At 41.3% G+C, this 25,200-nt stretch overlaps 1 protein-coding gene across 1 annotated transcript; it reads left to right on the top strand.

The window, feature by feature from the left end:
* Positions 1–1,718: 1,718 nt before the first annotated feature.
* BAALC (BAALC binder of MAP3K1 and KLF4) lies at positions 1,719–24,921 on the top strand (the record flags this gene model as incomplete). Its single annotated transcript, XM_082315424.1, has 3 exons — positions 1,719–1,884; positions 20,637–20,806; positions 23,247–24,921. The coding sequence occupies 3 exons, from the start codon at positions 1,719–1,721 to the stop codon at positions 23,349–23,351; spliced, it is 441 nt and encodes a 146-aa protein (XP_082171550.1). The 3' UTR covers positions 23,352–24,921.
* Between the last annotated feature and the right edge of the window lie 279 nt (positions 24,922–25,200).

Genomic DNA, 25,200 nt, shown 5'->3' with positions numbered 1-25,200 from the left:
GGCTTGCTCCATCCCTGACGGGGGCCTTGAGAAGCAGCTATTGCAATACAAACTACAACCACCATCAATATGACTCAAACCTATGTCAAATCTCTCTCTGTGTCTGTCATCTAGATTACCTGCAATAGCATAAATTAGAGTCTGTTTTGCAGGAACCTGATGTTCTCAGTTGCTTCCCAAAGCGTGTATCCAAGAAGGAAGAGTGAAAGTTTCTCTGGAGTTGAGCACTCAGTATTGCATCTTCAGTTCCCAATTACACAGCAGCAAATCAGCTAATGCCGAAGGTGGAAGCAAGGCTCTCCCAGCTAAAGTAGGGAAGGGGCAGATGGCTTTATGAAATGGGGCGCAAGACCCAATCAGGGTACATAAATGGGGTGCAAAACCAGGCCAGGAGGACTGCTATGCAATGTTAGCATGTATTGGACAGGCTGGATGGATGGGCCGAGGGCAACTGTATGAGGTTCAACAAGGGCAAGTGCCAGGTCCTGCACTTGGGTCACAACAACCCCATGCAAAGCTACAGGCTGGGGGAGGAGTGGCTGCAGAGCTGCCTGGCGGAAAAGGACCTGGGGGCTTTGGTTGACAGCTGCCTGAACATGAGCCAGCAGTGTGCTCAGGTGGCCAAGAGGGCCAATGGCATCCTGGCTTGTATCAGGAATAGTGTGGCCAGCAGGACCAGGGAGGTGATAGTGGCCCTGTACTCAGCACTGGTGAGGCTGCACCTCGAGTACTGTGTTCAGTTTTGGGCCCCCCACTACCAGAAGGACATGGAGGTGCTGGAGCGTGTCCAGAGGAGGGCAACGAAGCTGATGAAGGGTCTAGAGCACAAGTCTTATGAGGAGCGGCTGAGGGAGCTGGGGTTGTTCAGTCTGGAGAAGAGGAGGCTGAGGGGAGACTTTATTGCTCTCTACAACTACCTGAAAGGAGGCTGTAGCGAGGTGGGGGTCTGTCTCTTCTCCCCAGTAACAAGTGATAAGACAAAAGGAAATGGCCTCAAGTTGCACCAGTGGAGATTTAGGTTGGATTAGGAAAAACTTCTTCACTGAAAGGGCAGTCAGGAATTGGAACCGGCTGCCCAGGGAAGTGAGTCCCCATCCCTGGAGGTATTTAAAAGATGAGTAGACTTTTGGTGCTCGAGGACATGGTATAGTGAAGACTTGGCAGTGACAGGTTAGCGGTTGGACTTGATGATCTTAAAGGTCTTTCCCAACCTAAACGATTCTATGATTGCCAGCCTCTATGTGTAAATCCTGTATGTATACATCCAGGGAGGAGGGAAAGCCTGCCCGCCCGAGGCGTGTGCCTGCTCCCGGCCGTCCCCGCCCTCCCGCCCGCCGGTGCCCGGGGTCCGCAGGGCAGAGCCAGCGCCGCAGCCGAGGCAGCGGTGCCCCTCGCCGCGGGGGCTCCGCCGCCCGCCCCCGGGAGCCGGGGGTGGGGAGACAGCGGGGACGGGCTGGGAGAGAGGAGAAAAGCGGGAGGGGAGGGAAGGGGGCAACGGGAGGAGAAGGGGAGGGGACAGCCAGGAGGGAGGGGGGGCTAGTGGAGATGATAAAGCCGGGGAGAAGGGGGAGCGAAGCCGGGGAGAGCCGGGGAGCAGGGATGGGGCGGCGGGCGTGAGCGGGGGCGGCGGGGAGCGGTGCCCGGCGGCGGAGCCCGGCCCGGCGGCGCGATGCTGCCCGGGCGGCGGCAGCGGCAGCGGCAGTGAGCGGGCCGCCGCCATGGGCTGCGGGGGCAGCAGGGCCGACGCTATCGAGCCCCGCTACTACGAGAGCTGGACGCGGGAGACCGAGTCCACCTGGCTGACCAACACCGACTCCGAGAGCCCGCCGCAGGAGGGCGGCAGCGCCGAGGCCGGCGGCCGGGAGCCGGGCGCCCCGCGCCCCGGTGAGTGGGGCCCCGCCGCGGGCGGGCCGGCGGGGAGGGGACGGGCTGTAGCGTGCGTACCTACAGACACACACAGTGTGTAGGTGGGGGTGCTGTCCGCCTGCGCATGCATACGTTGTGTGTGTATAGGTGTGTGTATCCACCTGTACGTACGTATACAGCGTGCGTATAGGTGTGTATAGCCGCCTATCTATCCGCTCTACCTGCTTTTCGAAGACCGTCTTTTTCTACCCCCACCAAGAAATGTAGATGCCAAAGTCTGTGCCTAGAAATACGGCGGGTTTGCCACGGCAGCACGGTGCGCTCGGGGCATCTGCCGTTCCCTGCTGCCCCTCTGCTCCTGGCCAAGGCACCGAGACCCGCCATCCGCGCCCCGGGCTTTCCCTTAAACGAGCTGGTTCAGCATCCAGAGACCTTCTCACGGTGGTGCTTGGTTATGAGAGAGTGTATAAATGCCGTCAGCTATGTAATAACATCACCAGCAGGGCAGAGAGCTTGGTCTTAGAGGCTTTTGTTGTGTAATACTCCTTTTTAGCAAAACAGTTCAGATGGTGGGCTGCACAGGAGCTGACCTACAAGTTTCAATTTCCCAGTTCTTGTCAATGTAGTGCATGCTTAGTTGTGCACCTGAGGTATTACAGTAGGGGCAGAGATGGGAGAGGGAATGAGGAGCTCTGATGTGAGGTTTAAAATGTTTTCAGAATTATTACGTATTGCAGCGGTATCTAGAAATCTCTCTAGGTCCAGAAATTCATCATGCGAGATGTTGTACAAACACAACATGAAAATGGTTGCTGCTCCAGATAGATTATAATTTGCGTATAAAGCAGTAAATGCCTATAGGCAGCTTCAGAGGAAAAGAAGTAGCTTTGCAGACTTTTATAGTGAGCTACAAAGCACGAGGAAGAAATCATGAAAGCGCAGGAGTGAAAATTCACAAAGGTGGGCATCGCAGGCCAGCTGGAGTAGGGAGATAATGACTCTGCGCTGACCGAAATACGAGAGGGAGGCTTTACGTTGTACTCCTGAAGGCTGAAGACAGACTTCGTGGTAACCACAGAAATTATGAGAATTTGAAGGTGAGTTGGTATATGAAATGCTGTATTAAAAAAGATTATATAAGGAATTTAAAGAGGTTCAAGGTGATACTGGCCGGTAAGCTTGAATGACAGGTGACAGTCTTGTCTCCAGCAATGAAGACACAGCACGTGTTCCCTCAGTACCCATCCTTAGCATTATCTTAGCCATGTTTAATTTGAGTTGGTGCCTAAACATCATATACAGAAGCCAGGTAGTCTGAGGGTTGATATTGAATAGGAGGTGATAAAGAGGTAGATCAGTAAGTTTTCTTCATAGAAACATGCGATATTTGAATTTGTGTTTACAGATGAGAATACCAGAGATAAGGAGACGAGGACAACACTCACATCCAATGGAGACTGCTTGGGGTAAAAGAAACTCTTTACACGAAAACCTTGCAGAAGAGATTAGAGAGGAAGGGAACGAGGAGAGGGCAGACTAACAGGAGCAAAGGAAGGACGAGTAGGACTTCAGGAAGGGTGAGATTCACCCTTCAACACAGCCGTGGTGGCAGCAGCTTAAGGAACCTGAGGAACGCACACTGGTCCCAATTAGTGCCTTGAAAGTCATAAAGTACTTCGCTGAGAGCTGTTGTAGGGTAGGAAAGGAAAGGAATAAAGCGAGGTACTCCAGGGACTAGAAACAGGACGTTCAGTGAATTTACAGATGAAAGGGAGAGGAAGCAGCAGCTGGAGGGGCAAATGAGGTCAAGTATGGGTTTAAGACCTGAAGAGGAAAACATGCCTTTATTGTGAGAACTGAAAAGTGCCCAAGAGTGAGAGACAAAAGGGAAGAGTAAGGGAGGGGGTAAGAGCAGGATGGGGGAGATGAGGAGATGGATCATGACATTGGTGTAAGCGGAGGTAGGAAACTTCTGTAACTGGGACCTAGAAAGGGGGGAGGCAGCCAAAAGCGGCTGGGGAGAAGAGGATGAAGTTGTTCCTTGTCATTTTTCACTTGGAATAAATTGGTGAAATTCTGTGAAGAGAGAGAAGTGGAGGCCGGATGAAGGAAAGATTTCAGGAAAAAGCCAAAAGCAGTAAAAGGTGCCTGTGATTGTCAACATGTTTCAATTAAGTGGAAAAAACAACACCAGACATTGGACATCAAAATGGAAAGAGGGGTAAATCACTCAGGGATGAAAGGACGTATGGTATGCAGGATCAGCAAGTGTATCAATGAGGAAAGTGTTAGTAACTACCATATATTAATCTTAGCAATCTCATCCCACCCCAAAATTTCGTTATATCCTTCTCTTTTTGTCAGTCAGCATATTTAGCTTTTTGTCTCTGCTCTCATATATATATCTACAAATACATGTATTTGTGTAGCCAAATGTTTGTATCTTCGCTAAAGCATTTTGAAAGCTAAAATATTATTACATTAAAAAGGAAGTGATAAGGTTTTTTAATTTTCCCTTCACTTTTCCTTTTTTCCTATTTCAACTAATCCTTTCTTAGAATATTTATTCACTTCCCTACTTGATTTTTTACATCCATTTTAATAGAGTGTATTGCGATCTCCCTTTTTTTTACAGGAAGACATATAGGACAATATCAGTTGTTTTAATATAGCTAAAATAAGACAGACAACTTTTCCTAGGTGCACAACAAGTCACTAACAGCCACGAATATAGGTGGTAGCAACTGGTTGCAGTACACTGCTGGGGCTTTGACAGTGATGAACAGGGTAAATTGACAGGGCTGAAGAGGGGTAGAAAAGTAATAAATAACTTCATGAAGCACTGCAGGTGATGAAATTGAAAGACATCTTCTAGAAGATAAGCGTACTCGCTGTTCATAGGGTGAGTGGCTTCCAGGAGGGAGGAAAAAAGGAAAGACTCGCAGTGAGCCCATACAATAGCGCAGTTTCTCTTAAGAACATCCATTGCTGTGTAAGCGGAGAACTTTTCACAGGATTCAGCTACTGCGTAGGCTATAGCTGGGGAAAATAATAGACTGCGTTTCTGCTTAGTAACCGTTCCTTGATCCTTGCAACCCTTTGCACAATTCACTTTCTCTTTTTGAGGGTCTGATTCAGCTAAGGGGAAGTGTTAGCACAAGTAATGACTTTCTGGGGAGGTAAGAAGGAGCAGGAGCAGGCGAGTCCCCAGGGCAGTCACCATGGGTTACAAGCAAATCGCGGGGAAAAGGCTGAATTAACAAAACTGCACCAAAACTGTCAAGTGTTTTGGAACACATTTGCACAGCCTGCTGTGTTACATTGGGATAACTTGTATATATATGTTTGTGTGTGTGTGTAGGCTAGTAACAAAATGCACAATTTCCTACTGGAAACCAGTACTGTAAACCCATTCAATATCAACGACAACAAAAATTTTTTGTTTGTTTTAAAGCAGGCTTTAAGTCATCTTATTTCTATTTCTTTCCATTTTTCAGTGCCTACGTTAGCTGCTGTCTTCAATTATTTTTTCTTTATTATACTTGAAAGTGCCTCAGAGTGGAGAAAGCAGCACGTTGCCTCGTGGTTAGAGAGACCTTACAATCATGATTTAGCTCATGGGCTACGAACTCCTTAGGACAGGATCTGTCCTTACTATTTTCCAACAGCGACCAGCACAGTAAGACCCCAGTCATGGCTGGAGATTGTTACTGAAATGCAAATAAAAATAATTAATTTTAAAATGATGTAGTAATCAAGTAAAAAATAATTCTCCTGCATCAGAACTGAAAAGCTGCATATTGATGCCTCAGGACTCATTTGTTCAGTGCCTCAACTAATAAAACATCTGTTTATTTTTTATCATTACCTGACTCTCAGTATCGGCTAAGACTTTAAACACAATTGTTTTTTATTCTTTGTACTTTGCACTATTTCTATGGTAAAGTCTTTCCTCCTGAAGCGTATTAAAGAAAAACATTATCCAGTTTTCCCACAGACTCACCAGATGCACTTGGGAGGAAAACTTGCTCCTGGCATCAGCAAACGTACTTGCAGTCAGTGGTCTGCCAGAAATGAAATCTGCAATTTAGGATTGGTTCATTCCCTAGTGAAGACATTTGCAAAATAGCTATGAAATGGGAGTAGAATTGAGTCCTTTGTAAAATAAGTAAATAAAATCAGAGGAATTCAGGAGAAATTTTATCAGTATGTAGGAATCTGGCTGGCTAACAGTTTATCTTGTGTAGTTGCTTTTAATATAGTTTTGCATTTATGAATAATTCTTGGCTTAAATGATCCGCATATGCTGCTACTCTGCTATTTTGTGATCGCTGATAACTCTGGGGAGTTTTATAGACCAGGTTCATCTTTGCCATTAGCCTCTGGTGGAGACTCAGCATGCAGAATCAGGGGTTTCAGAGGTAACCTTTCATAGAGAAGTTTTTGAAAATTGCTTTTCCATGCTTTCCGGTAGGAGCGGCTGGAAGCAGCTGCAGCCAAAGAGCAGGGCTGTGGGAACACCAGTTGCCATAACAACAGGGACTGGTGCTGGCTTGGACCACAGCTGCAGTCATCTGCTCCTTCATTTACCAGGTATAAGTAAAGTTAAAAGCTCAACAGAAATGCATAAGCAAGCATCAGGTTTTAAATGAGGAACTTATTTTGTGCAGCAGATGGTTTCTTGTAAATCAGACTGCAGAGAAGTATTTAATAAAAAATCTATTTTAGTTTAAGAGCCAGAGAGGAATCCCTTTTGCTAGGGCGTAATATGGGTATATCAGTATCTCCTTGCTCTTACGCCCATTTACTGCTGTTCTTTTATTAACGGGTTGGTTCAAAATCTGGTATGTTTAAGAAACAATTACAGCAGTGATTCTGACGTGATCTTTTCAGGAGATAACCTTATTAGAGTTTTACAGTAAAAGTGAATAAATACAGCCTTTTCCTGGACTGTAGATATATTACAGGAATTCCCTATTCCACCTTAGTCCACACCTTGGATATAATGATATGGTATTTGCTAAGGGATCCCATTTAAATATTTTTTCTGGATTTTAATTATATGATCTCTGCCATTTCAGTTGTCACTAGCCTCTGTATGGAGGGCGGTACTGAGGAAACCTTTCTAAATCACACAAAAAGTGGAAGAAAATTTAAAATAGCATGTGGGGTGTTTCATAGAGTAGGAAGAGAAAGTTTTTGGATCTAATTTTTACCATCTAGCTTTCAGAAAGCAGCCTTCTCATGTGCCTGCTCAACTTTGTACACCAGATTTTTGTGTGTTAACATTTATATGGATGGGTAACAGACTTCTTGCATGTGTTAAGTGCCTCTGTAGAGTGGGTTTGCATAGGTGCTTCCACTTGCACAAGAAGAAGATTGGGTTCAAAGCCCTCTGAAAATCTCTTTCTTACAAGCATGATTTGGTAGGGCTATTCTTCAAAGGGTTTCTTTCTGCACGGCACCTAGTTTTGTGTCATCCCTCTGCAACTCTGGAAGACCACATAAATAGCAAACCTTGCTGTCAGTACTGCAAGTACAAACTCGGTACCAAATGTGGAGGTAAGCCAAAGCAATGGAAAAGCCCAGAGACCCTGCAGCTTTAGAAGAGTTAACCATTCCCATACGCTTTAGGGACTTCGAGTCAGACTTTCCAGAGCACGTCTGCCGGATAGAAGGGAAATAACACGAATGCACCACCCAGCTCTGTGCCTCCCTCAGAAATGGAAAAGTAACAATTTTTGCCAGTAAAAAATGACATTTTTGCATCAGTCTATGTATCAGGGAGTGATAAAGAACCTTAGATAGCAACCAGATTGCTGTTCTTCATTCAACCCCATATTGGGGTTTGCGTAGCATAGAACCCAGTCAAAGATTCCAGTATTGGCCTAAACCAGTATTTACTCCACCATAAGACAGCGTTTAAATTATTGGAAAAATTAGACTCAGCTGATAAATACAGCTTTTTGTAATAACCGTATTTTTCAGCCCAACCATTGCTGTTAATTCTTCCAATCCATACATTTTCATCTTTGCTGTCATCTGATAGTTTAATACTGTCTTAATTTCACATAGGTGCAGATGTCATTTAAGAACAAAAGCTGAAATACAGATTGGAAGCAACAAAATATTTCAGTATATTGTCAGAGAACTTTGGCATTTTCATTTTATGCCCCTGAGTCATTCTACCCCTCCCCATCCCACCCTCCAAAACTAAGCATCTCCTTACTTTTAAGCATGGAAAAAGTCCCATTGATCTTGAGACCACCCGTGCTTAAGCTTTTTGCTAAATTATGAGAGTAGGATTGTTACAGGCGCAAATGTTGTTTGAGATAATGTGTAGGGAATGTAAGTAATTTGGATGGGACTGTTGCTGCCGTTTTGCATTATGGCCATTCTGTGTAATTATGTGCTTTGTGGGTGTTGTATTTATTTGGTTCTGTTGATTCAGTTAAAAAATGTCAGTGATGATACTTACCTGGCCCATCAGAACATACTAAGCAACCTCCCTCCACCACCTCTAAAAGTATTTTTAAATTCATGCTTTATTAATAAATATAAATTGCCATGTAAAAAGGAAGAGTCCATAGCAAGCAAAAATGTTTTTTAAAGTATCAGAAATAATTGATAGATGAGAAAATTTCTTCTATTATGAACCTTCAGCTTGCTATTTTGTGAAATGTATTAGACTCAATTGCGGGAAGAACTTCAGTCTCATTTAATGGTAGGTGGTTAGTGACATTCAGGTACCGCACGGAGCCTCCTGAAAGGTCCCGGTGTCTCAGGTGAGAGCAGCCGCCCCATGCCCCTGCGGCAGGAGGGGACGGCAGGGCCTGGGCAGGGATCTCCATCTGCCTGCTCCTTCCTTGGCAGCCTCTTTGTTGCGCTTTCTGCCTCTAGGATTCTCTCAAAGCACTGCAAAAGCTGTAAAAAAATAATTAAAAAAAAAATTTTAAGTATACTATGATAACCGTTCCACAAGGTCTCTTAGTCTCTGATTAATTCCCATTTAGCTAATGGCCAACATTCTTGCTAAATCCCTCCTGCAGCCTAAAGCAGACCTACCAGGATTGATCGCCCACAGTGTGCCCCGGTATAATCATTTACCCGCGGATAAAATAAATTCACTAAAAATGCAATGTGCATGAACACTTGAATGACATGAAAGGCTTTCCTAGCTGTCACAGTACCAGAAAGGAGAAAGGTTGTTGGGCATCCATAGAGGTGATTTGCAGGAGAGATGATTTGGAACCTTCTCTCTGGATAATTTTCCAGCAGAAAAAAAAATCCTTCTTGCAGCATTGAAATCTTTCAGGAGAAAAATTTTCTTTGTTCCTGAGAGCCAAGGGGTGTCATTAAGTAGATGAAGAGCTGTTGCCCTCTGCCTCTGCAGCGGGGAGGAGGGATGGAGAGAGAGGGAGAGTGTCTGAAAGGGGTTGAGCAGGGAGCCTGAGTGGGCTTTTGTCAATGCCAGGTCCTGCCTGCAGGATTCTCAGAAGGAAATGGCTCTGCAAAATCCTTCTTCTTGTGGAAAAAGCTCTCTCTTTTTTTTTTTTTTTCCTTCCCCTTTATATCCCGATTCAGTAAATTTCAAAATTCTTTTTTCTTTTCCTCAGGAATGAATTTACACTGTCTGGCCAGTTCTAATCCTGTATTTTCCAGTTTAGGAATGTATAGTTCAAAATGAACACTTAAAAATGGAATTAGCTTTAAGTGAAGACTCCTGGCAATCTCAAAGTAGAGGTATAATGCACTCCATACAGGAAACACAGTTCAGAGTGCAGTTTACCTCACTGCCTGTTGATTAAAATTTCCAAAATTTCCACATTGAGCACATATTGCAGTAATCCAGCATTTAAGTGACAGAAATCTGTCTTTTCTGTACCTGTAGTCAGGTATAGAAATATATTTCTTAATAGAAACAGAACTGATATTGCTCATCCCGCTTTTTTCTCAGGTATTCCTGTAGTTCAAAATTGAAATAAATTGATTGCAGTTAAAAAAATCTGAGATTCAAAGTTGGATTTTATCTTAAATCAAAATACTGTTATACTTAAGACTCAGAAACTGAATGATCAAAGCCATGAGTTTGTTGTGAGGCTTTTTGTTTGACTCGCATAAAGCAGCACTCTTTTCTAGATTATGCGGATAATATTTTGAAAGCCGTGTGATCGCATGCATTTCTTGGCAGTGGCCTTGCATGAAAAAAGTGGCTTGGTCCTTTAGTGTACGCAAAGAAATAATGCGTTCCTATCCTAATTTTATTGTCTGATGAGTACATGCATAATTAATTCCCTGGACTGTCACACTGCCTTTTCTCTTCTGTTTACGAAAAATACAGGTTAAAAGTAAACAGGTAGATGGGGGAGTGACATTTTACCGATTAGCATGGGCAGCTGTAGGCTGCGAGGCAGGTTTTTCCATTTTAAGGTTTTCCTGAATCCACCGAGCGCCTCCAGATTGTTTCTGCATTGCTGCTTGCTTGACTGAGCCTTAAATTTTAAGAATCTGATGAAAAAGAAGTAACGTTGAGCCTCTCATTGCTCCTGGAAGATCATGGATTCAGGCTGGCCTGTTCAGATGGATGCTAGCTACCGAAGAGCAAAATAATCAGCCAATCCCTCTACTGATTGACTGAAATCTTTTGATTTTTTTTTTTCACCAGTTTCCTAGCAATGCATATGGTCATGTTTCTGTCTCTGTACGTTTCATCTGGATATTGTCTTCACATTGCAATTGTCACTCTTGTAAACTGCTAGTATTTCCCAGGTGGCCCATCAGAATTGTTTTAAGCACTTGCAGTGCTAGAAGTATGAATTTCTGCCACTTGAGTAAAGCTGGTGCCAATTGCTTTCTGAGTGTTTAGCACTGACTGCGGAAAAGATGAAAAAAATGTCGTGGATTTATCTAGTACATTATTAACAGCAGATGTCATTAGATTTTAACCCAGCTACTGCCTTCATTTTAGGATGAACACTGAATGTGAGTGATAACTTTTTCACATGCATACAGATATCTTGAGCCAAAGCATTTTATGATCACAGTCATACCGTGAGCCAATTAAGTCATCAGTATCCTTTCATATATTCATAGACTGTAAGGCTGGAAATGTCACCTGGCCATACAGCCCACTGGTCTTTCCTAAATTAATTCCCATATGGAGCATATCTTTGGGATGTTCAGACTTAATTTACAGCTTTCCAGTGCCTGACATTAGCCCAGTAGCTAATCACTCATTGTTAAAATACATGCCTAATGTTTTACCTGGAACCTTTAGCATCAATTTCCAGCTGCTGAACCTTGGTGAGTGAAACTGAAGAGTCATTTCAGCTTGTTTCATGTACATATAGATGTATTTCATAAGGATTTCTGTTTAGTCTGCCAAATATTTTTGCTGCTCCTCAGTATGATTAATTGAAATGATGCTATCTACTCATCTTAAAATTCCATGCGTGATTAGCTAGGTAATGAGAATGGTAATAATACTTTCCATTTCTGTGTTGGAAGTTAGTCTAAAACATAACGAGTGATGTTTCATTACCACATCCCTAAGGAGAAGGAAAGACCACGCCAACATCTGCAAATCTAAGCCACTCTTCAGAACCTGTCTTAAAACAGGGTGGGTACAGTTGTGGTCAGGGTGGTTGAGAGAGGGCCAGCACTCTGCTGCCTGTTTTCCATCTTGCACAGCGCTTTCCTGTAATGGGAACGTCTTTCTTTGTATTTTAAGGAAAGGGTCAGACAGGAACTGAGCCAAAAGCAAGCACCTTTGACTTGACTCAGTTTGTACACCTGTGATGTGAGGTGTTGTGCATGGAGGGTATCATTTTTAAGGTGAATTTTTCATGGGCGGTAGCGAAACAGCCTCTATCTTTGCACGTGGAGAAGCACATCCCTGCACTGCCCGTTGTTTTAAAATGCAGTATTATGAAAAGCACTTCAGAGGCTTGCTATTTGTGTGTTAGTTTTTCACTTTAGAGGAATGACTGATCTGTTTCTGGCACATCATGTGGCACTGGTAAATTGCTTAATCCGTTCCATCTTGTGATTTTCCCAGGCATAAAATGTACTCAGCCTTCAATGTCTTCCAAAATGTAGCCAATTCTTATTCCACAATATAGTGAAAATTTAGTTCTTCTTTCCTGTTGCAGTTATTAAAATTTGTATCTTCATCCATCAAACTCCGCTGTCTTTGTGCCATTAAGTCCTTCCCTAGCACCCTGGTTACAATTCTTTCAAGTTTACCTTTCCTATCTTTTTTTCATGGTCAGATCAATTCCCCCTTATTCTGCTTCTGGAGTCTATTTTCCATGCAGTATCCTTTGTCTTGAGCTTTGACATGATCACACATTGTTAAAGAGTGTTGATTGTGCTTTTTCTATTTGGAATAAATACTAATTTTATATTCACCTTTCATTTCATAGATGTGGTTGCAACACTTCTAAGTTTATTTACAAGATAGGTGTACCATGATTCTGTGTCGTAATTTGAAATCAAAATATACCAATATGCAAAGATTCAGCATCTGCCTGTACCTGGAATGCTGCCCTTTTTATATTCTCCTTGTCTGCTAGAATCCGTGAATACTCTATAGTAGAAATCTTCATATTATAGTAATAAATCTGATCACACTTTCAGAGCTATTTATTGTATGCTTATTTATGTGTGTGTATGTTAAATTCCAGTTTTAAAATCTTTTAGAAATTCCTTTTATCTAACAAAGAGGAGCCTCTTGCTTCATTTCAAAATGGCAATGGTAAAAGAAGTTTTGAAATACAGATCTATAGGACTCTTGTTTGTTTTATGCTCAGAAATGAAGTGGCAGGCCATAGGAAAATAAGCAAACCTGCCATCCAAAACTGTCGCAAAATGTAGTGCTTGGTCTCCCAGTTTTGCCAGGACTCCAATGTGCATAAAGTCATTTAAAAGCATTAAATATATTCATTGTGAGCCAGTTCTTTTTGTACTGAATTTGACATTTAATACCGTAATCTTACAAAAGAACATCATTCCATAAGGCTCCTGAACGTGAGAAAACCATGGCCAGATCAGGACCTAAGAGTCTGATTTGCCTTTTGCTGTTAGCTATTACCTGAGCCCCGTTGTCTTGCACAAATACAGAATTTCCTCTTATTTATCACCTGCTTCCCTTAGCGCTGAAAGTGAAGCAGATACCTTCTAAACAGAGAATGAAGGGGCTGTTCTTGCTCTTGGGCGAGCTGAGTTCAAATAAGCATCCCCTGGAAGCAGGGAGGAAGGCAGGCGGCTCCCCTGCGCCTGTTGTCGCGAGCTGCAGCCGAGGCATGGCTCAGCCCTGCCTGGTTCAAGTCAGCTTTGGAGGGACCTGCCGTGTGTGGAGGGCTTCATGTAAGGAGAACAGATCTCCTTCCCCTGCCTTTTCCTCAGCCTGTGGGGGAAGCATTTCTCTGGCACCTCTAAAGAGAGACTCCACAGAATTTCGATGGCTGATACAGAATGCGTAGAAGATGCAAGTACATTTGTTTTGTTTTGCTTCACTGTCTAAAATTCCTATTGAATTAGTGTTCAGATAAATAATTCTGGATTGTCTGCATGTCTGGGCAGTAAATTTATTGCATTATTGTATTTGCTGATTCAATGAATGCAAAACATTATTTCTGATGACATTTTCCTGCTGCAGCAGGTCCTCCGTCTGCAGATCTTCTCAGTCCTTCGTCCTGCCTTACAAACCCACTCTCTGCTATGTCTGAACGTTTCTAAATTCTTTCTTGTTAGGGAAAAAAGCTATTGCAGGTTTCCTGATCATCTGGCCTCATCCCTGAGGCTACTGCTTTGGAGGAAATGACCTAACCTTGACTTTCGTCACAACCACCACTCTGTTCATTTTTGATAGGGGCCATTGTATGTTCTGTTTATTCAGCAGAAGTACATACCAGCGCTTAGGGCAGAAGATGTGTAGTTTTCCCAAACATGAGTAGTTTCAAATCAGGAAAACAGGTATAGAAAACAGGTATTTCAGTGCTCTCTGTACTTATTATCACTCTGTAGCATTAAAAGGAAGAAACTCAGTGATGGTAATAAATACATATTGCCTCTGGAAGCAACTGCATGTTGTGATAACATTGTTCATTCTTCTTTACTGTGAGTTTTCTCAGAGTCCATTTTTACATTGCAGTATCTTATTATGCAGGCATTTTATGAAACAGCATCTTATGCATTATTCATGAGATAACAGCCACGATAAATAAAAAAGGGTGTTGCTGAACCAGAAAATTGAACCTTACTGGTTTGTTCATAGTCACTCCCAAAGATATAAATTTAGCATACTAATCAACAACTAACCACTTTAAACAAATACGTGCTTGTTATTCAATAGCAGAGCATGTGATAGCACAGGGTCCACAGCACTAGGTCAGATCTACAGCATATTTGGGTCAGAATTCATGTCCCGTTTTGGCCACTACCTGCTGCTCTGAAATCAGGTAGGAGAATATTGTGGCAAGCACATGTGGAATAATTTTCTCCACAAAGATGTGATCCTTTTGGCTAAAATTAACTTCGCCTCCATACTACAAGGCTTCATACTCCTTCCAGATTTCTTGCCAGCATTAGCTATTGCAGCACTGCTGATTTTTGTTAGTCACAGAAGTGTTCAGTTCATCTTGGCTCTTACTAAGAGATCGCTCTTCTGACGAGGTCTATGCAAAGACATCCAGGCAGACCTACCTTCATGCCACCTGTGGTCTGAGAAGTTTCCTGTGGTCCTGATAATTAAGGGCTACCCCTAAATGTTGCTATTTGGTTCCTTCTCCCATTCTTGATCATGAGAAAATATATATTAGCTTTCTAATACGTAGATGAGGTTTAGCAAAAAGCCTTGAGGAAGTCATACCGTTATCTTCTGTCGTGCACAAAATTGACCCCCCCAGTTCTCTTTTTTCCCTCTCTCTGTGCCAGCTGTTGATCCATGACACTATTTTGCTTTTTACTCCAGTTTTACTTTCACAATCCGAATTAATTATGTCATTTTCCCCCTCTTCACATCATCTTTATTTCCATACTAAAATCTGATTAGAAAGAGTTAAATCTTAAGAGTGAAAATTTCCTCTCGTGTATAAGATACTCTCGTAAAGGATCGTTTGAATTCTTAGGTGTAACCAGGCTGTATGAAGAACTACAGCAGCATCTATGCATTGTTTATCCTTGGGTTTGTTATCACTAGTGTTGTCATTATAATAGAAGAAATCAGAAATACGGGTTTAATGGCTAAAATTTCCATTCCATGTTTTACGTTTTCTTTGACTTCTCTGTGATGAACATCCTATTTACTAAAATGATTATTTTAAAATCTTTCTTAGACCTCTCCATTTAAATGGTTTTAAAGAGTTATAAAGTATGATTTAAGCATGCTTTATTTTGAATGGACATAAGCTTGCAAATCTGTGAGCAACTGTTTGGAGTACAATTTTAAGTATATATCTCCTAAAAAACAAAATGTCTGAGGTATTAAGAACTTATGTACTTTAGTATTATTAATAAATTGCTTTCAAGTATCTAGTGCTTACAGAAAAGAAATGTTGCAGACATGGCCTTAGTATCATGTAATTAATTTTCTGGTGATATGTAAATGAATCCTATCTGTACATTATATCTTATTTTCACTTTTCACACTTGTGGGAGGCTGCCGTCTGGGAATTTCTGAAAACTCATTCAAAATTTAAAAATTATTATGATTGTAGACAAAAGAACACATGCTAGCATATATTAAGAGGTCTTGTAGAACCTGGTGGGAGATGGGACTTGGTGACTCTTGCTCTTAGAGAAGTGAGGTGCAGTCTGCCAGGAAGGTAAGTGAGGCAGAGAGGGAGATGTTGAGAGAAAGAAGTTAGGACATAAGTATGTTAGAGCCAGCAGAGAAAAAAGAGCATCATGGATGGATTTCTCTGAATGCATTGGTGAATGTGCATCAAATTTTCCAAGTGCCATTTAGGAACTGAAAGATGCCTTTGAACAGTAGTTTGCTGCCTACGATTCTATTACGAAGAAAACATTTCTTCTTTACAAAACGGTCGTGTCCTACCTGTGATTAATACAGGACTTAATAGTCTGAAACACAAAGAATCATGATGATAATAACTATGGTTAATTAAGAAAGACAATTTTAGAGAATTAAGGTAACAGAAGCATTGAAGTGTTCAGAGCCTTCTAAAAACTAATTTTGATGTTTGCTTGGACACACTGTTTACAGCAGGGAGAACAGGAGGTTATCCCAGAAAGACTGGAAAAACTTGGTGTCCTACTGGCAGTCTGAATATTCAACGTTAGGATAAACTATTAATTATGAGTAGCAGCAGTTCTTGGAGAGCTAATTTTATTTATACTGTTTATATGAACTACTTAAAAATACCAGTGGCTTTATTTTGGTGTTAGTAGTGCACAATTGTCATGTTCTATTCTCTTTGTCCTCTTCTGGGAATTTATATTACCTTTAATTTGCATGTTGTTCTTCACATAAGGTACGTATTTCAGACAGATTTATTCTGTCTTGCTGGTCTTCATACTTGTATTGAGATACCTCTCATTTTAGGTAGCATTCTGTTCATTATATATTGCTATAATTGTAAAACTATTCTCAAATGCCACTCTTTTAGATTGTGGAACAGCTAAAACATACCCAGATATCCTAGGGACTGATTAGTTTTGATTTGTAAGATTCAATAACTACAGTTAATTTTTGTCCATGTCCAAATTTTCCAAAACTTCTGTATTTTGGGAATTTTGAACAAAAGGCTGTAATTTAATGCCGGCATTTTAGTGGAAAAAAACTTGGGCAAATTTGGTTTTTCAAAATCTATTCAAATTTTGAATGTGAAAATACACAAAAGAAAAGATTATTTGAACTGCCATCATTTGGTGTAAATCATCAGATTTCTTAGTGAAAGAGATTTTAGAAATAAAGTTTCTTCGTATAGGTTATTTGTAATCAGTCGGTCACATCACATCTTACTCTGGGCCAGCAACTTCTTTGGAAGTCTTTGGGACGCTGTTTTTTCCGTAACACAATGGGAATTGGTGAATCCAAGCTAAATTGGTGAAACGATTGTATGTCCCCTGACGCAGAGGTAGTTGGAAGCAATGTGAATATACCTCCAGAGGATTTAGCTAGCTCAGCAAGGCAACTCAATGAGAAGAACGAGTGTAGCTGGAGGAGTGGGGTTTGGTTCGGTTTGGTTTTATTGGATAGTGCACCAACCTAAGCTGCTTTCTGCTGCTTGTTTCGATTCCTGTGCTACCTCTCAAGTTGTGCCAGTCCGACTGCTTGCGTCGTTGGGTGATGAATAAAGTCTAGGGATTGATTTCAGTTTAAAATAACCTTTTTTTGCCCTGGTGCTGCTGAAAAAAGTGTTTGTCAAACTGCAGCCTAAAGGATTTCTATTGGACTGGTAAGAAATGCAGGAGTTAGGTCGCCTGTGCAGCCTAGCAAGCCAGTGAAAAGGAAGACGACAGTAAGCGTTGCCATGGGAGAGCAAATTCTTTTAAGCACGTTTCTTGCTGGAACTATAGACTTGGATTTGTGCGCAATGGGGCTGCTGCTTGGGTATTCTCCCCGCATCCATTGAGAGAGAATTCATGTATGTTCTTTATAAATAAACCTGATTACATGCAGTGAAATACCTGCCTCTTGTCATCCATTCCTCCCCATAATGGGAACAGCCTGGCAGTCCCCCAAACCCTGACTACCATTCGTGAGGGAAAGGTCACCATCACATCGGTGGGGGTTTGGTGATCACCCAGAAACTCAGGTTTTGGGAGTGGAGCCATAAGAATATTCTAGGCTTGCCAGTTCATTTAAAAATAAAATATATGGATTTGACAGAGCATTGTGATGGGATCTGCTGTTTTCCCTGGCCTCAGGAGGCCCACAGCCTTTTGGCAGGGTTTGTCCTGGCAGAGAACACGAGAATGAAAACAACATTACTGAACCTGTTTGTTTAAATTCGTACTGAAGCTCTACAGTGAAAGACCGAGGAGGTTATTTACCAAACCCATGCTGTGAGGATGATATAAATGTCTCAAAAGTTAGCTTGGTTTAAACGACACTGAGGCAAGACCCCGAGGATTTCCACCCTGCTAGCTTGCAAATTCTAGATTGTGCAGAAGAAGAAAGTTAACTTTTCCATTTTTGTGTACTGTGGCAAACCCCAAATAGCAATGCAAAAATATTTGCTATTTAAAAAGCAAATACGTGTTCCTAATCTGTTCTTTAACATCATCTCTCTTTTGCAATCAGCATTTTGTCTTATCTATCTAGTCTATAAAATAGGTGTCACTTTATGAATTGCAGAACAAATCTTGTGCTCTTACTTCCACTGCTCAGGCATTCTCACTGCAATTTGTGTGCAGTCCTCATACATAAAGAGCAAGTCATTGAAGCCTTTGAACTGTTGTCCACTCTCTAAATCACCTGTTTGCCAATGAAAAAGCAATCTAAAAGTTTCTTAACTTCAGAATAGCAAGCATATTTCAGAATAAAATAAAAAAGCTTTTTGCACTGCTAGGATACCCTAGTACTGGTTACCACTAGGTCAACAGTAAACACTAGGTGTTTAAAAATGTAGTGGGAGTGATAGTGGAAGGCTCAGATGCTGATACCTGGTTCATCTCTGGCAAGTATTGCAAAAAATGTCTCCCCTCTGCCATGCAGGATGCAACAAGGATGCTTGGGCTGCAAACTAACAGAAGACAAAAAATCAACCAAATATACCATTTTCCCAGCTCAGATTTTCCATCATCTTCCAGAAATGGATTGATGTAAGAAAAATTGTTCTGTGAGAGACCAAAAGATGCAACACAATCTGATACATGAACAATTGTTCTTGAACAAAGTGGCTTTTCAGCTGACAGCTACTCTCCGGACAACTTACTTAGAGGCCAGATGGCCAAAGGGACACATGCTGGAAAGTAATTTAGTACAATGACTCTGCAGAAGGAAAAACTCATAATTCGTATGTGTTTGAAACATCCAGGATTCAATTAATGGAATTAGTATGTAATGCCTAGAGCATTTTGCCTGTTCAGAGCTGTGGGCAAGCTTGTTCTCACAGCTCCACTGCAAGGTGAAGCAGTAGACTATGGTGTGACTCCTGACTCACACACGGCTAATTGCCTCTCCGTCTGCCTTCCTGACAATTGGTTTCGTCTATGATATCAGTCTGGGCCACTTACTGGTCTGCACCAAGTGATTTTTCTGCCTCTCATCTTGCACTGTGGAGTAGTAGGAAGAGATAAGACCTAAAACACAAGTAGGTATGGACTTTTAGGAGATGCAGGAGAGGTGAGGTTTACTCTTGTCTTACGGGAAGTTGCCCATAGATTTAGATGGGAGAACGACATTAGGTTTTATATCTAGCAGAAAAGGCAGCTTCCAAAGACTGAAGTATTTTTTAGGTTTCTTTAATAAACTATAATGTAATAGTTTCAAGTTCCGACTCAAGTTTTTTTTCTATCAAAAAGTAGATAATTTAGCTCTATTCTTAGTGACCACCACTACAAGTTAAACTGTCTTAGGAAAACTCTATCACCATCTTCTGACTGCTTAGGGAACTGCAGTGACTAGTTTGTATTTAGACTTCTTAAGTCTTACACAACTTTAGATATTTTCAATATCAAGACTTTGAATATTTGGTTGAGGCTTTACTGATTTCAGTCATTGCCTCTTCAAGCTGCTACTGATGTTGCTTTCTACAGATAAAGCAGCTTTTCTTACAGATTTCTGGGAAAGAATTGAGGACTTTGCTTCCTTTTTAATACCCTTAATATTGTGCTTGAATTCCCACCTGATTCGTGGCAGAAGGTTTTGATGACACAATGCACACTTCAAGTAGCAATGAACTGTCATTGGTTTTCCTCATATTTATTTTTCCCTTAGTATCTGTGACTCCTTGCTTCTTCCTCCAGTTTTGATACCAGTTAGTAAATCTGGGGTTTTTTTCTATTGGAACATAAAGTTTGTTATAAATGAGCTTTGCCAAAAATAAAATTGAGAGCTACAGTCATGCATTCCACTTGCTCTTTGTATTTGGATTTGAGACCCAGTGTGGCAACCAGATGTTTAGTGCTCTGCACTCACCATAAATGACAACTGATTTTTGTTAAGGCAATAAGATGAGAAAATTCTTTTAGACTGGCCAATGTCATATTGTACAACGCATGCCTTATCCACATAGCTAGAAAAGAAAGCAAATTAATCATTTATTCAATTACTGGTAGTCAAAACAGTATAAAATATATTTTTCCTGAATTTCTTTCCTCAACTTCTGATTAAAAAAAATGTTCAAAGCCATAAATACAGCAATCTCTCCATCCATATCAGCCTCATCTGTCATGCTCGCATCCAACCCCTTCATTTACCAGAATTGAGACAGATTTAAGGGGAGCCCATCTGGGTCTTTAGTTAAACCCTTGGTCATGCAAGCAGCTGTGTGTGTGGAGAAGCCAATGGAGATCTGCAGGTGACCAAAAGGCTACTGATGCGCTGCACTCATTAACTGGTTTTTTATGTTTTCTGAGCCAGTGTTTCAAAGAGCAGTGGACTATAGGAGAAAGGCCAAATAATGGAAAGTGTGAGGATAAAGGTGACAAAAGGAGGTAGACTGCTTTCACTGTAGTACCATACAGCACCTTCCATGACTTGTGCTATCACAAAAAAGTGGAGAAATAGAGGGAAGCCAGAGCTGCAGTTATAAACTGCTCCTCAGTATTAATCGCCCAATTTCATGCGTCCCTACTAGGTGTTCTGGAGGATGGAAAATCAGCTCAGACAGGTGTAACTACAGCATCAGCCACAGCTGGAACGCTGAACACCGAGAAGAGGAATAACGGTGGTCCTCAGTGTGCGAACCCCATGGTCCATGGCACGGGAGCGACGACACAGAGACAGAACGGCTTCAGAGCAGCAGAGGTAAGAGTATAATTACGTTCCCTGATGCTCAGCACTAGCTTTAACCAGGTCAAACTTATTTTTGTGACAGTCAAACTGTATTTAATGCTTTCAGATAAGAGAAAATGGCTGCATCACAGCCACAGCATGATTGAGCCTAGCACCTCTGACAATGCCTCATGCCTGAATGGCCACAAAATTGATGTTTTATTCAGCAATCAGAGTAACACACACACTTGTTACAGCAAAAAAACCCTATGCTTATTTTTTTTCAGCTCAGTCCATGCATATGGCATGTACTGTGCGAACTGTTTAAATTAATTATCTGAAAGGGAATGTGTTTTTCCTTAATTGCTGCTTTTCTTAAATTATGAGCACTGCACAAACTCTGGTTCATTCAAGACTGGATGTGAAGCCTGAAAAAGTCAATGGGACTCTTTTCAATAACTTCAGTAGGCTTTGGATCAGATCCCTCCCCCTTCTCCCCCTCACCTACTGTATACTTTGCAGAAGGATCATCCAGTGTAACAATAATGTATGAACATCCAAAAAACTGAAAAATTACTTCTGTATTTAGACTTACCAGGAAGTATGGGCAAAGTCCCACCACATATTAATAACCTGAGTGTTGACTGTAATGGGACTACTCAGTGAATTGTGGGTTCCTGACCTGGGGCCCTACGGCTTTGAACGTATCCTCCCGCCTTTTTCTAGCTAAGCTACATTCAGTAATATATATCTGTACTGTTGCAGCCCAGTGCAAAGGAAATTTCTGATGATAAGTAGGGCATTTACATTATTCTATGCAGGTGTCTAAGAAAGGAAGGTAATTTGTCTAAACTTCTTATAGTCAAAAAAAGAAATGTGTTTTCCTACAGTGAAAGTGTAGTATCATCTGAGTTAAGCTCCAGCTCTGGTTTGCCATTCTGAAGCTCTGTTTCTCCGCTGACAGTTGGGAAGTGGGAGGCATAAGATGAGTAGATTTCCAGTTTGGACACCTAAAGTTTAGATGCCTAGAATAGAGAATGTGACTACCCCCTCAACTCAAAATGTGCCCATTTTATTCATCTGAATATTCACATTGACTACAGTTTTTCTTTTACCTCCGCATGCTGTAGAATACAATGCGATGCAACACCCGGTGCTCTCAGGAGACTTGGGTTCTGCCATCGGCCTGTGGGGCTGCAGGGGGTAACCTGCTTTACTTCTCTGTTTCTCGTTTTCTCAGGCATCAAGCTCTAGAGCATCCTACTGCCTTACCCCTACCATCGGTTACGTGACAGGGTACAGTTAGTGGTGTTGAAAGGGAAAGGGTGTGACACAGGCTGCGTCTGGGAAATTTTAGTATCCTCTCATGAGGGTCATGTCAAAACAACTTGGAAGTAAAATATGCTGCTGCTGAAAGGAGTCCTAATACCAGTGAAGGCAATATAATGGTCAAGCACCCCAAAAGCAAAGGTGGTATCCAGATTATGTCACTGACTGACAATAACCTGGTTTGATTCTCATGGTATGTGTAGTCTTTGGAGAGTCCTTGTGTGACCAGGAGCACTGGGGGAGTAGATAGCAAAGGAGCAGGTGTATTCGGGCTGCAGAAATGTGCAGTAATACATACCAGCAAATCAACACCAGTTTTTGCTCTCAGATAAATATGTACCTTCCACTCATGTCAGTGGAAGTTTACCAGGCATTATTGCACCTGGCATTATTACCATGTAAATGATGCCTAATTTACCTGGCATTCTTTACACTTACAAAGTGTCTCATGCAACACTGGAAATGCAATAATCAAACCCACCTAACTCAGTTCTGTGTCTCTATCAGCCCAATGCTGAGTGTCCTTTGCTAAACCTGTCCAGTTTACTGCACAGTACAGTGCGTTGCTTATGGCAACAAGCAGACAGACTAGGCGATGGAGAAGGATAAATTTAAATTAGGGATGCACTTGCATGCCTCAGACAGACTGACTTTTTTGAATATTTGGAAATAATCTGATGAAGCTCTGAAAGGTATGTATTTTACTTGGGTCTTATATGCAGGCAGAAGTAAGTGTTATTTTAAACTGTGTTTTCAATTAAGAAACGTAAAACAAAGTAGAGAAAATTCTGTCTCAGGCTAGTCACACTCAACTGCCAGTGACATCAAAAGGAACTTCTGATTTCCACTTCTGGACTGAAAGCAGATTTATTTGCTCTGCTTTTAGAATACACACGTGCAGAGATGCTAATGATAGCCAAGAGGGTTGATCCAAAGCCTGCTGGCATCCACGGCCTTTATAGCAGTTATAAAAGATTGCGTCCATGCTGAATGAGAAAGTTGTTCCACATCACAGTACTGTGTGAAGAATGCTGGAGTCTTTCTGTTTATTAAGTAGAACTGTTTTCGTGAATTAGGAGGTAATTGTCAATGACTCTTTGTGCTCTCAGTGTGGAACTCACTGGACTGTTTAAAACTTTCACAGAGTAAATGGGATGCACAGAAAATGTCCACAAAAGAAGTCACCATTAATGTTACAAAAAGCATCAGACAAAGTGACAGAAGGAAAACAAAGAATTGTGTTAATTAACGAAGCAAAGTGCCAGTGAGGATGGACCTAACAATGCTTCGCTGCACTTTAATGTCATCAGTCGCTGAAGATATGAAGATCTCCAGATGTTCCATGGTGAATACAGCAGGCAGCTGCTGCTGAGTGCCTTCAGAAACATGTCTTGTAGAAACCAGTTGCAGATGCTGTAGGATGTTCAGATGTCATTTGTCAAAAGCAGTGCCACTGCGCAGACATATGCCAAAATTTGTACCATTTGGTTTTTAGTAAGTCCTCTGTTATCTCCTTGTGCATATCTTGTTCTGCATTGCTGTTAGGATGAGGCTGGATGATGAGAGGTACAGCTCATTGCAATTTAAAACACAAAATGAATGAATGAATCTGCATTTTCAGTCGTAAGGGGTTTCGAGTGTGTACATTCAAACCCAGGGAGTTCATTTAAAGAGCTTGCTTTCATAAAACTCAAACCCAGAGATCTCAGAAAGAGACACACAGGTGGCTTCCATTAAGTCTGTTTTAAACTATATATATCAGTTATATATAGTTAAGTCATATAGTAACCTTTTTATATATTAATCCTTTAATTAGTTTTAAATTATTTTCTGTATTGACAGAATTTACGTCTTAAAAACAGTAACTTTCATACTGATCAGCCTTACTTGAAGTTCCTAGTCTTAGCTGGCAGGTAGGGTTCTGGCTACTTTGTTATTTCATACATGCCCTTTTAATTATATTGAGGCCCAGACTGATTTGGAAAAAAGTGATCACTAACATTACATGACAATAACCATAATTCTTAAAACAATATTCCAATGACAGCTCCAAAAATTGACTTTATTTGATCAGATGTAGTTGATTTGCTGTGCAGAACTTACTTAATTTGTAAGCATCCTCTATCATAGTACTCCATGTTTATCATAAATACACAGCTAAAGGAATATAAATGTTCAGTTTAGTAAACACCAGGAATTAATTCAACATATTACTTCTTAATATAGAAGTAATAATATATATTCTCTGTGAGTTTGCACATTTATGAAGATAAAAAAGGTAAATCTATTTGCCTCCCCCATCAGACATATGTGAGTATCATTAGAGGGCCATTTAAAATAACTATTCAAAAGTTAATAACGAACAGATGGCGTTGGGAAGAAAATCCATGTATGAACTGGGAGAAGTCCTTTTTACATATAGGCAAAGAATTATAAATAGAATTGTGGGACTGAATCCTAATTTTTTCCATATTAAGATCATTTTAATAACTTGCTGCTAGGTGTGTGAGTACTTAATACTTTCCTCGGAGTACAACAAGTCTATGCAATAGGAATTGTTTATTAATTATTCCGACACAAAGGCAAACTGAAATCCAGAGTCAGTGCAAGATTTTTGCATACAATAGCATATGTATAAGAAATATTTATTTTTAGATGTCCTAAAAAGGGGCAAAGAACTTGTGCTAAGGTTTCTGCAGGTCAGTGTGGTAAGTGATCTTGTGCTGCCCATTTACGGAGAAGAACTAATAAATGTTGAAAATAGTGTTGTACGGGTAAGACAACAGCAGTCTGTGTATGTCCTTCCAACTTGTGGCTCTCTGCCAACTTGCTGGGAACATCACAGGAGAGGAAGGGACTTGACTCACTCTAACAATAAACAGTGGCTGTAGCAGCTGAGCAATATTAATTTAGGAATGGACAGCCATTGTTGGTGGCCATGTACTGACCTAATTGAAAGCATGCGTTCAGGATTCTGCATTATTTGCGTAGAGCAGAAGATGAACTATTTCAAATCTGTGCCAGACTTGTAACCCGCTTCTGTTTCAAAGGATTTACTGGCAGAGAGAGTGCAGTATAAACCCGTATGATACAGGAAA

This window comes from Platalea leucorodia (assembly GCF_965183815.1).
Source record: "Platalea leucorodia genome assembly, chromosome: 1".
In the NCBI taxonomy this organism is placed as follows: Eukaryota; Metazoa; Chordata; class Aves; order Pelecaniformes; family Threskiornithidae; genus Platalea; species Platalea leucorodia.
Note: the sequence above shows the minus strand (reverse complement) of the source record. Positions and strands in the feature narration are given on the sequence as shown.